Below are 15,556 nucleotides of genomic sequence, written 5' to 3' on the forward strand. Positions count from 1 at the left end.
ACAGATAAATTAAGCACTTGATGTTTACATAAAAAAATATGATTTATTATACAATTAATGGGGACTGACATTCCATAAATTCTTTGAATGATAATCCATTCTGAAAGGCCATGATTCGTATATAAAGTTCAAGGTCATTAGAAAATAGGTAAATGTCATTTGTATTCATTCATACTCTATCTAAATGTCACAATTAATACATTATCGTTTCTAATTAGTTATTTCCACAAATTACTGATAATTATTTCGAAAGTCGAAGAATGATGTAAAATATACACGATTTTAATTTAAGTCACGCTAGAAACATTATCCCAGTCTATATCAATGATTAATGCTGATCCCCCCCCCCCCCCCCCTGAATTATACAATGTTCTTTATTACTATCGAGTGACTCTTGCAATGATTACAGTTAGAAGGTTGTGTCCGTTCTACTGGACAGTAATTTGCAATGAATGTACAATTCAAAGATCCGTCATTGTATTTGTTTGATTTGAACAAGTTTTCTCACCACCACCCCCCCCCCCCACCTAAAAAAAAAAGCATGAGCTCAAATACACATCTTAGGCATCAAGTCTATTTTTTCATACCGAGCCATATCAACTGAATAAAGTTTTATGGATCTCGAAACTCCGTATTTGATAAATATTGGCGGCATGTGTACATTTGTATAAGTTAAGATAATACATATGAAATGTGTACTTTTGTTCAAGTGAAGACAATATACATGACATGCGTACTTTTGCTTAGTTAAGACAATATAGGTGACATGCGTACTTTTGTTTTAAGTTAAGACAATATAGATAGCATGCGTACTTTTGCTTAGTTAAGACATTGTAGGTGACATGCGTACTTTTGCTTAGTTAAGACAATATAGGTGACATGCGTACTTTTGCTTAGTTAAGACAATATAGGTGACATGCGTACTTTTGTTTTAAGTTAAGACGATATAGGTGACATGCGTATTTTTGCTTGTTAAGACTAAACAATTATGTCAACGTTGTCAGGGTCACCATTCTATATACAGACGGCAGATTTTCCTCGGGCAGTGCTATGTATCAATAAGCTACGTATCAATCACAACAAAGCTACCTTCAATCTATAAGTGTTTACACTATTTAACATTCAATGTCATAAATAATGCTGGAAAATATAATATCAAATTTCAAAAGTTGAAATTCAATTCATTTATCACGTATCAGATTTGAAACATATAACATCCTGTGTATATTGTAAAGAATACGCATATATTGTACATAATTAAAGAATTCGCAGATGTTGTATACAATAATATATTACGCAGATATTGTACACAATTAAAGAATACGCAGATATTGTACACAATTGAAGAATACGCAGATATTGTACACAATTAAAGAATACGCAGATATTGTACACAATTGAAGAATATGCAGATATTGTACACAATTAAAGAATACGCAGATATTGTACACAATTAAAGAATATGCAAATATTGTACACAATTGAAGAACACGCAGATATTGTACGCAATTAAAGAATACGCAGATATTGTACACAATTGAAGAATACGCAGATATTGCACACAATTAAAGAATATGCAAATATTGTATACAATTGAAGAACACGCAGATATTGTACGCAATTAAAGAATACGCAGATATTATACACAATTGAAGAATACGCAGATATTGTGCACAGTTAAAGAATATGCAGACATTGTATACAATAATATATTACGCAGATATTCTGTAGAATTTAGATTGTGTAGATATTGTGTGTACAATGTATAAAATACGCAGAAATTGTGTACATTTACAGACTATGCAGATATTGTGTACAATTTTAGAATATGCAGATATATATTGTTTACTGTTATAAAATGCGCAGATAATGTGCACAATTATAATAATGGTTGAATAACGCGCCAACTAGATGCCAGTGCTTTAGCAAATAAAAAGCTGCGTGAAATTTTCAGGACTGTTTAAAACATCCCGAGACAGAATTTGCAAGATTTCTATACGCTTATTTGTTATTCAATAATGGCTAGAAAAAAAGAAATTGGGTTTTTCAATTTGAAACCAGCACGAATTTTGACTATGACATCGATACCAGTAAAATACCTGATAGATAACACATTTGATAATTAGATATGTAATGACTCACTGTGAGAAGAGTGTGAGATGGTTGACGTTGATAGTCACTGTCAGTTAAAACCAAAGGAACGTTGGACACAGAGCAGGTGAAATGGTCAGCTGTTTGTGATAAATCAAATTGGACATCTTAATAGAAAAAAGGTCATGTGCATAAATTCTTGTTTTAACGTGTTTCGAAAGGTAGACAATTTTGATTGAAGAATGAGATTGAAGGCCAGCGAGACTGTCATAGAAATGATATGATTTTGCTGAATAAGGAACACCGACATTCTTTGAAAGATACAGTAATTCTGATCCAATAATCTGGTGTTTACCAGCGGGACACCATCACACAAACAACAATATCGACGGGAACATGTACGCTTTTCTGTCTAATTAGGATATATCTTTATACGTTTGTAATTAGGATATATCTGTATAAATGTGTAATAAGGATATATCTGTATGCATCTGTAGTAGGGATATATCTGTGTACATGTTTAGTAAGGATATATCTGTGTACATGTGTAATTAGGATATATCTGTATACATGTGTAGTAGGGATATATCTGTATACATGTGTAATTAGGATATATCTGTATACATGTGTAGTAAGGATATATTTGTATACATGTGTAGTAGGGATATATCTGTGTACATGTGTAGTTAGGATATATCTGTATACATGTGTAGTAGGGATATATCTGTGTACATGTGTAGTAAGGATATATCTGTGTACATGTGTAGTAAGGATATATCTGTGTACATGTGTAGTTAGGATATATCTGTATACATATGTAGTAGGGATATATCTGTGTACAAGTGTAGTAAGGATATACATGTATCTGTATACATGTGTAATTAGGATATATCTGTATACATGTGTAGTAGGGATATATCTGTATACATGTGTAGTAGGGATATATCTGTATACATGTGTAGTAAGGCTATATCTGTATACATGTGTAGTATGGATATATCTGTGTACATGTGTAATTAGGATATATCTGTATACATGTGTAGTAGGGATATATCTGTGTACATGTGTAATTAGGATATATCTGTATACATGTGTAATTAGGATATATCTGTGTACATGTGTAATTAGGATATATCTGTGTACATGTGTAATTAGGATATATCTGTGTACATGTGTAATTAGGATATATCTGTATACATGTGTAGTAAGGATATATCTATATACATGTATAGTAGGGATATATCTGTATACATGTGTAGTAAGGCTATATCTGTATACATGTGTAGTATGGATATATCTGTGTACATGTGTAATTAGGATATATCTGTATACATGTGTAGTAGGGATATATCTGTATACATGTGTAGTAGGGATATATCTGTATACATGTGTAGTTAGGATATATCTGTGTACATGTGTAATTAGGATATATCTGTGTACATGTGTAATTAGGATATATCTGTATACATGTGTAGTAGGGATATATCTGTATACATGTGTAGTAGGGATATATCTGTATACATGTGTAGTAAGGATATATCTGTATACATGTGTAATTAGGATATATCTGTGTACATGTGTAATTAGGATATATCTGTATACATGTGTAGTTAGGATATATCTGTGTACATGTGTAATTAGGATATATCTGTATACATGTGTAGTAGGGATATATCTGTGTACATGTGTAGTTAGGATATATCTGTGTACATGTGTAGTTAGGATATATCTGTATACATGTGTAATTAGGATATATCTGTATACATGTGTAGTTAGGATATATCTGTGTACATGTGTAATTAGGATATATCTGTGTACATGTGTAGTTAGGATATATCTGTATACATGTGTAATTAGGATATATCTGTGTACATGTGTAATTAGGATATATTTGTATACATGTGTAGTTAGGATATATCTGTGTACATGTGTAATTAGGATATATCTGTATACATGTGTAGTAGGGATATATCTGTGTACATGTGTAGTAGGGATATATCTGTGTACATGTGTAGTAAGGATATATCTGTGTACATGTGTAGTAAGGATATATCTGTATGCATATGTAATTAGGATATATCTGTATACATGTGTAGTTAGGATATATCTGTATACATGTGTAGTAGGGATATATCTGTATACATGTGTAGTAGGGATATATTTGTATACATGTGTAGTAGGGATATATCTGTATACATGTGTAATTAGGATATATCTGTATACAAAGTGGTTAGGATATATCTCTATATTTTATTTCATATTATTTAGTATTTACGATTATGATATTCAAATGTTCTATATCACTGAGTAGTATCATATTTTTGTATCATTATGAGACATAGTTTATTCATAAACTTCTATATGAGAGGAAGAAATCTCTTGTGTGGCCTTCAACTAGCCATTTAAATTCATTGATTACGTTTTATCTATGAAAAATGTTGATTCTCATTCATATGTCGATTCGATAAATTCCAATGAACTCTAAAAAAGACACCACATAGTCACACATCAACATCATATTTGGATATTTATGGATTACTCTGTTTATCTGATAAAGATACAGGGCTAATGGAGGGTGTGGTCGGTCAACACGAGATACTTACTCGTCCTAGGCACCTACTCCCACCAGAGTTTCCAGGGGTCCGTGTTTATGGTGATAATGGAGTATTGTTGATGATAGAATTGTTAATGATGTAACAAGCGCAGTTTTGTGTATTCAAATGAATTGTTTGATTTGAGGAAAATAAACTTTTGATCTGTAAAGAACTTATGAGTTTCGTGACGAGGATTGTTTGTGTTATAGAGGTCAGGGGTGGGATATCATAGTCCAAAGTGGCATCCAGGATTCGAACCTACACAGGAAAAACTTTTGTGAATGGTGGATAAGACTCCTATGTAAAACTGTAAATAATCATTTCATTTTTTACTATTCATTCGTAAAATAAGATATCGCTTTACACTAGAAAGATATATATATTGGTTGTAGAGATATCTCTGTAAGTTATAGATATCTTTTTATGTTAGTCAAATATCTCTTTAACCAAAAGAGATATTTTTTAAACAAAAGAGGTATCTCTTTGTCTAAAAAAAAGATATATCTTTAAACAAAAGATATATCTCTCTGTCTCTTTGAGATATATCTCTCTAGCTTTTAGAGATATTTCTCAAAGAGACAGAGAGATATCTCCCTAGCGTAAAGACATACCTCTATATCAATGTAAAAAGAGATATCTCTTTAAAATTTCAAAAAGAGATATCTCTTTACTTAAAGAGATATATCTTTAATTCAAACAGATTTCCCCCGGTGATCATAATGACTTCTCCCTATCGCATCGCCATTTGATATGATGTAACTCTATTTTTAACCAATCAAAATGGCGGAAAAGATGATTCCCTAACTGTTTTCCTCTGTGCTCTTATCCCTCTGGAGTCTAGTAAACCTGACATCATCTACAAATAAATTTTCATAAGTTAATAAGCACATTATCAGTTAAGCATATACCTGAGATCCTTATAAGAATTTGAATTAAAACCAAGTATTTCATAGCCATATCTAAAAATTATCTGCTTTGGTGGGCTTCCGGTTTAGGGAGAATTCCTTAAGTATTCAAACTAACAAAACGTATTGGAAAGAGATATCTCTTTCTCTTTGAAAGATATTTCTTTTTCAACGATTAAAGATATTTCTCTTATACTTTGAGTGATATCTCTCTAGGAATTTTTAGAGAGATATCTCTCAGAGTAAAAGAGATATATCTTTAAGTGAAAGAAATATCTCTCAAAATGAAAGAGATATCTCTCTAAGTGAAAGAGATATCCCTCTAAGTGTAAGAGATATCTCTAAAAGTAAAATAGATATATATCCAGGTGAAAGAGATATCTCTAAGTGAAAGAGATGTCTCCTTTTTAGAGAAATATCTCTTAAAATGTAGAGATATCTCTCATTTTAAAGAGATATCTCTTTAATTTAAAGAGATATCTTATTTTTTGAATAAATAATAAAAGGGTTTGCCATAGTTTTAGATTGTGTTATTGCTGATATTCGCAAAGACAGACAGATACTGAAATATTCTTCAAGTAAAACTTCACAAAACGCTTGTTATAATCATGCTGCCTTTAATGAAGCTAGTTTTTTGCTCAAACAACAGAACACAAGCTTGTGTTTTCCATAATTGTCTTTTATGAAAAAATTACGTAATAAGGGTATACTTTTACTCTGATACAGTGGATCTGAGGACTAGGGAGAACGTATTAGCTGTGCTTAGAGTTAAGGAGATGGACAGAACACGAAAAAGTATTGGCAATAGCTACAATTTTACGAGGTCCGGCTTTTCAATGGAATAGAAGTATAGTTATTCAACTTTAGTTAAAGAATCAGAGACTTGGTAATTTGCGACAACAGAGCAAATGTTTTTCTAGGCTTGAAGCCACATGATATGATTTAAGGTAGATCTATCAAACGGCGAAGATGACGAACAGTGATCAATTTTTAAAAATCTATGAACTTCAGTTGCATGGAATTATAAAGAATGACCAATTATTATATGATATGTGAGGCGAAAATAAATAAATATTTAAGACATTTTTTCCTAGATAATGTGAATTGAGAAGTAAGACAAACAATATTTTCAACTAAAAGAAGTAAATTGAAATGAATATACCAATATTCATATTCCGCAATTTTGAAATAGAAAAACCCATATATGAGCAAAACCTCTGGCATTCCGTAGCTCAGTTTTTGTTACTGGATAGTCATTGAAATGTCCAATGAAATAACACAACAGTTTAAGTGACCATGTTTAGATTTCTCTACCACTTATACCTCGGATTTCTCTACCACTTATACCTTGGATTTCTCTACCATTTTTACCTCGGATTTCTCTACCACTTATACCTTGGATTTCTCTACCACATTTGAAAAAAAGGTTTATAATTACAAATCAAATACTAAAATGCACCGAAATTTTATTTGCTTATGAAAATTATTTCAAAGGTTCAGTATAGCCGACATTTACACCTAAATCTATTCTCAGTTTATGGTCTTGGAACATTTACACTTAAATCAATTCTCAGTTTATGGTCTTGGGACATTTACACTTAAATCTATTCTCAGTTTATGGTCTTGAGACATTTACACTTAAATCTATTCTCAGTTTATGGTCTTGGGGCCTGGATACTTAATCGACTTCAGTAGAGTTCTTGATTTACAGTGGTTCTGCCTCTACAATAAAATCTATGATGCCAGACTAGCAATGGAAACCATTAACACATCAATCGCAAAAATGGTTGTTGCAAAACTTGTAAAAGACTTTCTCCTATTGCAAGAAGTGGAAGGCACGAGTCGAAGGCCAGTGTCGTCGGAACGGAATTTGTCGTCAACAAACTAGGACGCGATGTACCTTCATCTGTTGTGGACCAAATTATCTACAAAAACTTGAAGCCCGATATAGATATCTAAGATTAATTATATAATGCGCCGTTCTGGCGTGGCTATGTAAAAACTGAAAATATACATATTCATAGCTTGTTTGGGTGTGTTTTGTTAGTATTTATATTATTTTGGTTAACGTTATTTTGGTCAAAGCACTCATCATACTGATATTTGATGTTTTACAGTAAATTAAAAAGATTTATACAATTAGTTTGTGTACTGGGACTACACCCTCTAGTAATGGTTCTACACGCTATATAGACTAGAACATTTTACAATTTCCATTACAGGTAAAATATTCAGTAATAGCTCTGAACACTGTAAATGATACAGAGCAGACCAGGAAAAAGAAAGACAACTCATTGATTTGTTCAAGACTCGTAAGGCTTGTGAATATCCCATGTTTTGTTCAGGCACGTAACATTGTTTATCAAAGTGAGTGGGCAGGTGGTTGTTGGGGGCTTTAATGAATATTTGAAGGTATATTTGGACACAAGTATAGTATGAAAATATGTTAGAAATTTTTTAATTGAATTTTTGAGACGGCAAAGCGATATAAAGGCCTCAACCGTGCCCATTTTATCGAAGGTTTTTTATAAGGGGTGGATCTGTAGAGCTCTCTCTCGTCTGTCCCAATATTTTCTCAGAGAGCTACAGATCTGCAGCTATCGTAAACGTCACCATTCTATTGCTAAAACTACTGATTCTTCAGAAAACAGGGCAAAATATGAAAAAACAAGAATACATGTACTGGTATATGTAAAAACCAAATCAAGATAACGCTATTACACTAAAATAGCTAATACATGTGTATATCAAAAACAGGTAATAGAACTTGTACATTGCAATGGTGGGGTTTTTGTTTTCTCTCTTAATTTCTCTGGTGTTAAAAACTCAAGTACTTAATTAAACTCCTATCAAAAGTGACAAACATAGCCAGCCGAGAAGTAACAACAAAAGGAAATTAGATTATTTGATATTTATTTCTGTTCTCAATCAGCTGTAGATGAGGAAAAATTTAAATAGCAAATGACGGCAATTTGAGTGACATATGCACTCTTTCTAATACATGTACATTAATTTCTACTAAAGACGTTAAATACGGCGTATCACATTTCCGCAACAACTACAAAATGTTACGATTCCGCAACAACTACAAAATGTTACGATTCCGCAATTCCGCAATAATGTTTTTACTATTCCACAAAAAATATGGCATTACGATTTCGCAAATATTTTACCTGGATTACAGGTAAAAACAAAGCATTCTTTCCTGGATTACATGTGAAAACATAGCAGTTCTATGGCATATTCATCTTAAAATTCTGACAATACAACATACAGCACTGCATGGAATACTAGCATTCATTCTTAATTTTATGCAGTAGCACTACATAAAATGTTCTAAACTCTGGTGCCAGAAGATCTTACAGGTATGTTCGGGCACCAAATTTGTACCTGACGGTCCTTAAAAATCAATTCGGGAAACTTCGTGTTTTATATATTTCACATATACTGTACACAAAAAGTTTTTCTTTGTCACTGCTAGTGTTGTCACAGACATGATTTTGAATTAAGTTGTTGTTTTAAGTTTTTGCAACACACCCGTGAATACAAATATATCTGAGTGTGGGGAATGCGCTTAATATCTGAAGCTGCTGCCTGTGGTGGAAATCTAGTCTTAGATTCTGCAAGCACATAAGACCTTATGATCACATGAGGGTACCATATCGCCTGTTTTGGAAACTTTAGACTCAAGCAAGATAACTTGGACGGATTGCACCAATCCTACTTTACTTAAACAAGCATCATCAGCTTATTGCTTTGCCTTTATGCCAGTTTTATAATTTATCGCTCCGTCGGTCTATAGTCGCAAACCAATGGAAAATGGCAAATAACATCCTTGTATTAGAAAAGGCGTCAGCTACATCGTTAGTACAGGCCAATATTTCTATTAAGTTATACGTGTATTTTGGTAGATGCATGGAAAAGTTTGTCTTTAAATATTTGCACAATTTTAGGCACATTCATGATATTCTTACACAACGCCAATCTGCTTTTAGGCCTAATAAGTGACGTCTACATGGCACTCGATGAAGGAAAAGAGTAGAGGTAGTATTTTTTTTATATATATAAGCAATTAAGCCTTCGACAAAGTATTCATAATTCAACCCCACTAAAACTAACGTAAACTATATCTGATAAGGTCAAGAAACCTTTTCATTCTTCATTGATATTTAGTAACGTTCATGTGAAAGAATTTGAAAGCACATTAAACATTTTAAGTATCAGTAGTAATTTATCTTGGAATCTGCATGTACATGTAAATGAAATAGTGGGGAAATATATTCACGTCTGCGAAGGTTTAAGTCTATTTTACATAGAACTTTGCAACAACAACAAAATCATTTATAAGACCGATTTTAGAATATGCTGACATTAATGGGACAATTTATCACAATATTTAATTTAAAAAATTGAAAACATACAGTTAGAAGCAACTAGAATAGTAACCGAAGGGTAGACTACATCCAGGTGACTTTTACTGAGCATATAAAGAACCGAGATGGAAACCATTATCCAACTCCACCAGATATATCTCCCAACATCACCCAGTCACCAACAAAAAATCAAGGTCATCATTACATTGTGTACGACTTATCCACTATAGAAACCAAGTGTTATTTTGATTTGTTGACTCCAGCTACATTACCTCGAATTGTGCAATTAAATCCCTCCTTATCTTGCCTCGAGACTTTTGTCAACCTTGTCGATTTCTCGATTTTGTCTACTCCTGTCAATTTATTGTAACTACACACACTGACACGCACGCATATATTTCCACATATTTCAGCTTGTCGTTATCTAAGCCCCCCCTTTTTTTTTTCTTTCTTTTTTTTTTTTACTTCTATGGGTAATATCACATTGAAGAAGACGAGTGCTATTGTGTCATTTGATGATTGTAAACAGCTCATGTTGTCAATTTAGGCATCAATGCCAGGGCTGCGTTCAAGATCATAGCGGCTAGCCTAGGGGCTAGGTATGGTGGCTGATTTATGCCATTTTACAATGTGTTGTCTTTTTGTTATTTTGAGGCGAAAAGTACAAAATGTAGTTAATATTATCATGTTGTCGTTTTTTCGTTACATCGGGACAAAGAATCGCTAAATACCGTTTTGTTGTCTTTTCGCCTCGAAATAACAAAAAGACGATAAATGTAAAATGACACAAATCAGCCACCATACCTAGCCCCTAGGCTAGCCGCTACGATCTTGAACGCAGCCCTGGTATGTTTAATCCGGAATTGTGTTCTGGACTTTTACAGGCACCATTCTAAATGTACTGCGGCATCACTTCCCTTTTCCTTTCTGCAGCATTCGAGAAGGTCGGTAAATTTTTATAGCGGAGAAATTTGAAATAATTTTTGTTAGTTAAGAACATATTTTTTGCTAAATTTCTTTTACAGTAAGAATTATTGTGTTTGTATAATTTTTCGAAGCAAAATGCATTTGATGACGGCTGAGTTTTGTGATTTTTAAAGGATTCTGATTTAGTGTGGCCATGCAAGAACTAGTCATTTGAATTTATCCCCTAGGGTTATAAATAAAATAATCATATAAAACTCCCCCTTTTATATGTTCTGTTAGATTGAAATATTTTTTGTTTAAATTTGTGGGAGCATGTCACTAAATTAATGTTGCAAGTTAGAACGATCGAGACGAATTAGAGGTCAGACCAGGGAAGACCGCACGAGGAGTCGGACAGAATCGCCTGCTACCGCACAGGAACCGGTTGACGACAGTCCATGTATTTCGACAGCAAACCCTGGCCATTCAAATGTACAGATAGGTACTGCAAAATTATGGGCGCACGGGAGGGGGGGGGATTACACCCATACCAGTTGATACCAGACCATTTGCATTAGAATAGATCATGATGATAATTAGGCCATCAAAAACAAAAATCTACGTCCATGGTACTAATGAAAGATTGAAATACATGTATATGCATTATGTTACGGACTGGGGATAGTAGTTCCTCCGGGTGAAAACTTGACGATGAGCAGTTCCGACGCAGATTATAGTCTGTTGAATATTCACACGGAATCATTGGTGATGTACATGGTTGGGGATCAGGGCATGGCAACTGGGTATCGGTATAAAGTTGGGTAAAGTTCATATCAAAGTGCATTTGAATTACTTCCAATAAATCATGGGTACTTTAAGTTACTAGAATTAGAATAGATTTATGAATCCAAGTGTTTGTCCATAGCACGGGATGCTCCATTTCCGGTTCAATTTTTGGAAAAGTACTCAATGTTTCTCCAGTGAGTGGGTACAGAAAAAGTATGGTTTAGGTACGATAGAACACTATTCGGACGGTTTTATTTTTCGGGGGTTGGGGGGTTGTTGTCTGCAATCCAAGGCATCATTTCGGGATTATGAGTTCCATTAGCAGTAGACAAACTTCCAGATACCGGTTAAATGTTTCTGGGATTAGAAGTAGTCACTGCGTAAGTCTATTGAGATTGACTTATAACTCTCTTCATGTATGTCCATCCTCTAATATTCACTCCATTTTTCATATTGTATACACCATTTTTGTTTATACTTTGTAATTGAATGTATTATACTGATGAGCCGTTAGGCTTAAAGCCAATAAACAATACAATACAATACCAAAAACAAATTCCAGTATTTGAAAAGCGTTAGCTCTAGTTATGCTTGTAGTTTGATGAAAAGTTATGTTGAAGCAACATATACATGTATGTACAAAACAAGGCTAGTTTAGGGGTCTGACAAAGGCAGCTATTATCTGGCCTCGATCACTCGAACAAATTGTTCACTTAATGCCTACCTCTCACTTACAGTTGAGCTGAACCTACAGTTAGAGCCTATGTAGTGGCTATTGGGTATGAGTCGATGATGCAATCAACAGAATCAAAGCTCTGGAAGGTTTTGGACGTCTGGAGTCTCGGCTTGATACTAGGTTACCAGTTCCCAAAAAAAAAAATCTAACTGTAATGTTTATATGAGTAATAAGTACTGTGTATTCCAGTCTCTATGACACAAAGTTAAAATACAATAGCTTATACTTTGGCTTTTTAAGGGATGGGTGTTTGTATATATTGTTTACATCTCTCTCGAAAATTTTTCACTCATTGCCGGTGAAGGGCTGCGAAACTTGGGTTTTTGCTCGGCCTCGCCCATTTACGGGGAAGGCCTTCAAAATTTGGCATAGTTTCGGCGCTTGCGGCCTATATATATACTAAAATCCAACAGCACTCAACATCGAAAGTGTCGGATCTAATAGTAGTTACGAGGTCAAATAAAAAAGGATATAAAAGCACTAAAATGACCAACGACACGAACAACAGTGAATTGTCATTCATATATATATATATATATATGTATGTATTACTTGTATAATGTCAAAAAATGAATGAAGAAATCGACACAGTTGTTAAATAATTTAAAAGAATAAAATCCAAAATGATCACCTAATAATCAACGATCAGTTCCTCTAGTACTTTCGCCTTACGGCTCTTCAGGCAGTTTGTGTTGTCTCAATTATTATATGATCATTTTGGATTTTATTCTTTTAAATCACTAAAATCTTACAACACTAAACATCCAAAATGTCGGATCTAATGTAGATACGAGGTCAAATAAACGATATATAAAGCACTAAGTCAAATTTAGTATTTTGCATCTGCAGTATTATAAGATGGGCAGTTAATTCTCGATATATATTGTGACACGCAAGCGACCCTTCAACTTAACTTAAAAGTAACATAACGCTAAATAAACTCCACAAGAGAGACAAGTTAAATTACAAAATATAAACGCTTTGTGGGGAATGTTTCTGTGTACAAATTAGCCATGCCTAAATTGCTTTCATAAATCAGGTGGAACCAAACTAAACATATTCTTTGTAAAAACAGTAAATACAACGGATCATTGCATCATCATTTATTTATTCACCAGGGTAGATGTTACATTGAGGGGAATATCGTTTATATTATATGATAACTATGTAATTTAATGTAATTTGATTTTATTAAATGAACACGAAAACCAAGACAAAGTCTGTTTAGAACACCCCGCGTATTTATAAACACAGCCGTATCTTGCACTATCTGAATATATAGCCGTATTTATATAATATACAGCCGTATCTTGCATTATCTGAATATACATGCGTATTCATATTTACTTCATGACTGAGGTTGTCACTAAATTCTTTTGCAATGATCAGAACCTAAATAAATAAATCATAAAAAAAAAATAATAGCTTTAAAAAGTAATTAAATAATTTTAGAAAATCATTATGAATATATGTATATATTTCAAACTTGACCTAGACTATCAACATAATACTTGGGCGATTTTTTAAAATTCAAGTTTGATTATGAATAACTTACTGCACCCAAGAACAGATTCCAAAAATCAATGTGACCACGCTGCGTTCTCTTTCCTGCAATTTCCCTAGACTATAAATCGTGCATTCTAATGCGAATACTTTTTCGCTTTTATCATGAATCAAGTGAATTACAAATTTTTGAATCTGTAAATGACGAATGAATTTCTTTCATGTAGATGGGCAATAGGGTGAAGCTGCGTACATGCTAACATAAAATAAAGCACTTAAAAACGACATAAACAATGAAGACACATGTAGTAAACTGGAGGATCGCTCTTTTCTTCAGGAAAAATCTAATTTTAAGTAACAAGTAACGGAATTTGGAATCACTTCTATAATTGTATCTTCAGTACATATTTTGACACATCAACACAGGACTATATTTCAATGATCCTAAAACACAAATTTCATTCTATGTTTCACCAAATGAACACGGGTGTTTGGATAGTAAAACTTCTTCAACAGAGCCGCCCTCAAGTGATCGCTTTAGTCCTCTCGAGTACTCAGTGCAACTAAAGTCACTAGTGCCAGGGTTCTCATCCTCCATTTCACATCCACTGGTAAATGATTCATACCCGAGATCGCTGCCATTACCGTAAACCTCCTCGGAATCTGACAATGTGTCTAAGGGAAAATAAGAATCGTCCTCTCCTGGCTCCGGGGATATATCTTTACAACAATTTGCAAGTACATCATTTTGAAATGCGGTCTTGACATTATCTCGTGCTCCTACGCTATCTGTATCTCTGCTCTCATCGACGCTTTGTTCACGTTCCCGTTCCTTATAATCATTTTCATCATCTTTTTCTATGATTTCATTTAAATACCGAATGTAATCTATGGCACGGCGGAGAATTTCAACTTTGCTTATTCTTTTATGTTTATTTTCCAATGGGAGATGTTCTTTGAGTTTTATGTAGCCATCATTCACACATCGAACACGCTCCCGTTCGCGTTCGTTTCTTTTTCTGATAAATGTTGGTTCCAGGTGTTCTAAAGAAAATGTAGAAGGCAGTGGAATCATACAGAGCGGCGAAAATGGATCAGAAGGCGATACGACATTTTTTACAAGAGCTTCATATCGGAGTCCGTCCAGATGAAGGGAAGGATTTTTTATCAATCTCGCCGGCATGATAGCATCTTCGCCATCCCGAGGAATCCCGAGATCTTCACAAGTTGGTGATGTTATCTTTACAGGAAAAATGTCCCCATATGTAGGACAATCGAATCCCTGCATCGCGTGTCTCAGTCTGTAAAAAAAAGAATACAATGATAAATAAAACTAAACATTGTTTCATCAAATTTGAACTAATATTTATATATTTAATCGAACCTTTATCGTGATTTATTTATTTCTAATTTTATGTATAGACTTATTTTCTAGGTGGTGTCATATCATTTCAAATATTCATTGCATGTGATTTTCACTTGCTCGTTTATTCATCACAAGCTTAAAGGTGTGAAAATGTTCATGACTTCTTTTAATTTTATGTGATTTTTTATATTTAGATATTTCCAAGTTTAATTCTAACATCAAAATTATTTCTTAGAAATAGAACCATTATTTGTAAGATTGTACATACCAATAGTATAATTTGTATGCTGAAATAC

At 33.4% G+C, this 15,556-nt stretch overlaps 1 protein-coding gene across 1 annotated transcript; it reads right to left on the reverse strand.

The window, feature by feature from the left end:
- Positions 1-13,287: 13,287 nt before the first annotated feature.
- LOC125676100 (factor in the germline alpha-like) lies at positions 13,288-15,182 on the reverse strand. The gene has a single exon (XM_048913996.2). It carries the CDS (start codon positions 15,180-15,182, stop codon positions 14,358-14,360), a length of 825 nt encoding a protein of 274 aa, XP_048769953.2. The 3' UTR covers positions 13,288-14,357.
- Positions 15,183-15,556: the final 374 nt, after the last annotated feature.

The sequence above is a fragment of the Ostrea edulis genome, chromosome 3 (genome assembly GCF_947568905.1).
Source record: "Ostrea edulis chromosome 3, xbOstEdul1.1, whole genome shotgun sequence".
Classification (NCBI taxonomy): Eukaryota; Metazoa; Mollusca; class Bivalvia; order Ostreida; family Ostreidae; genus Ostrea; species Ostrea edulis.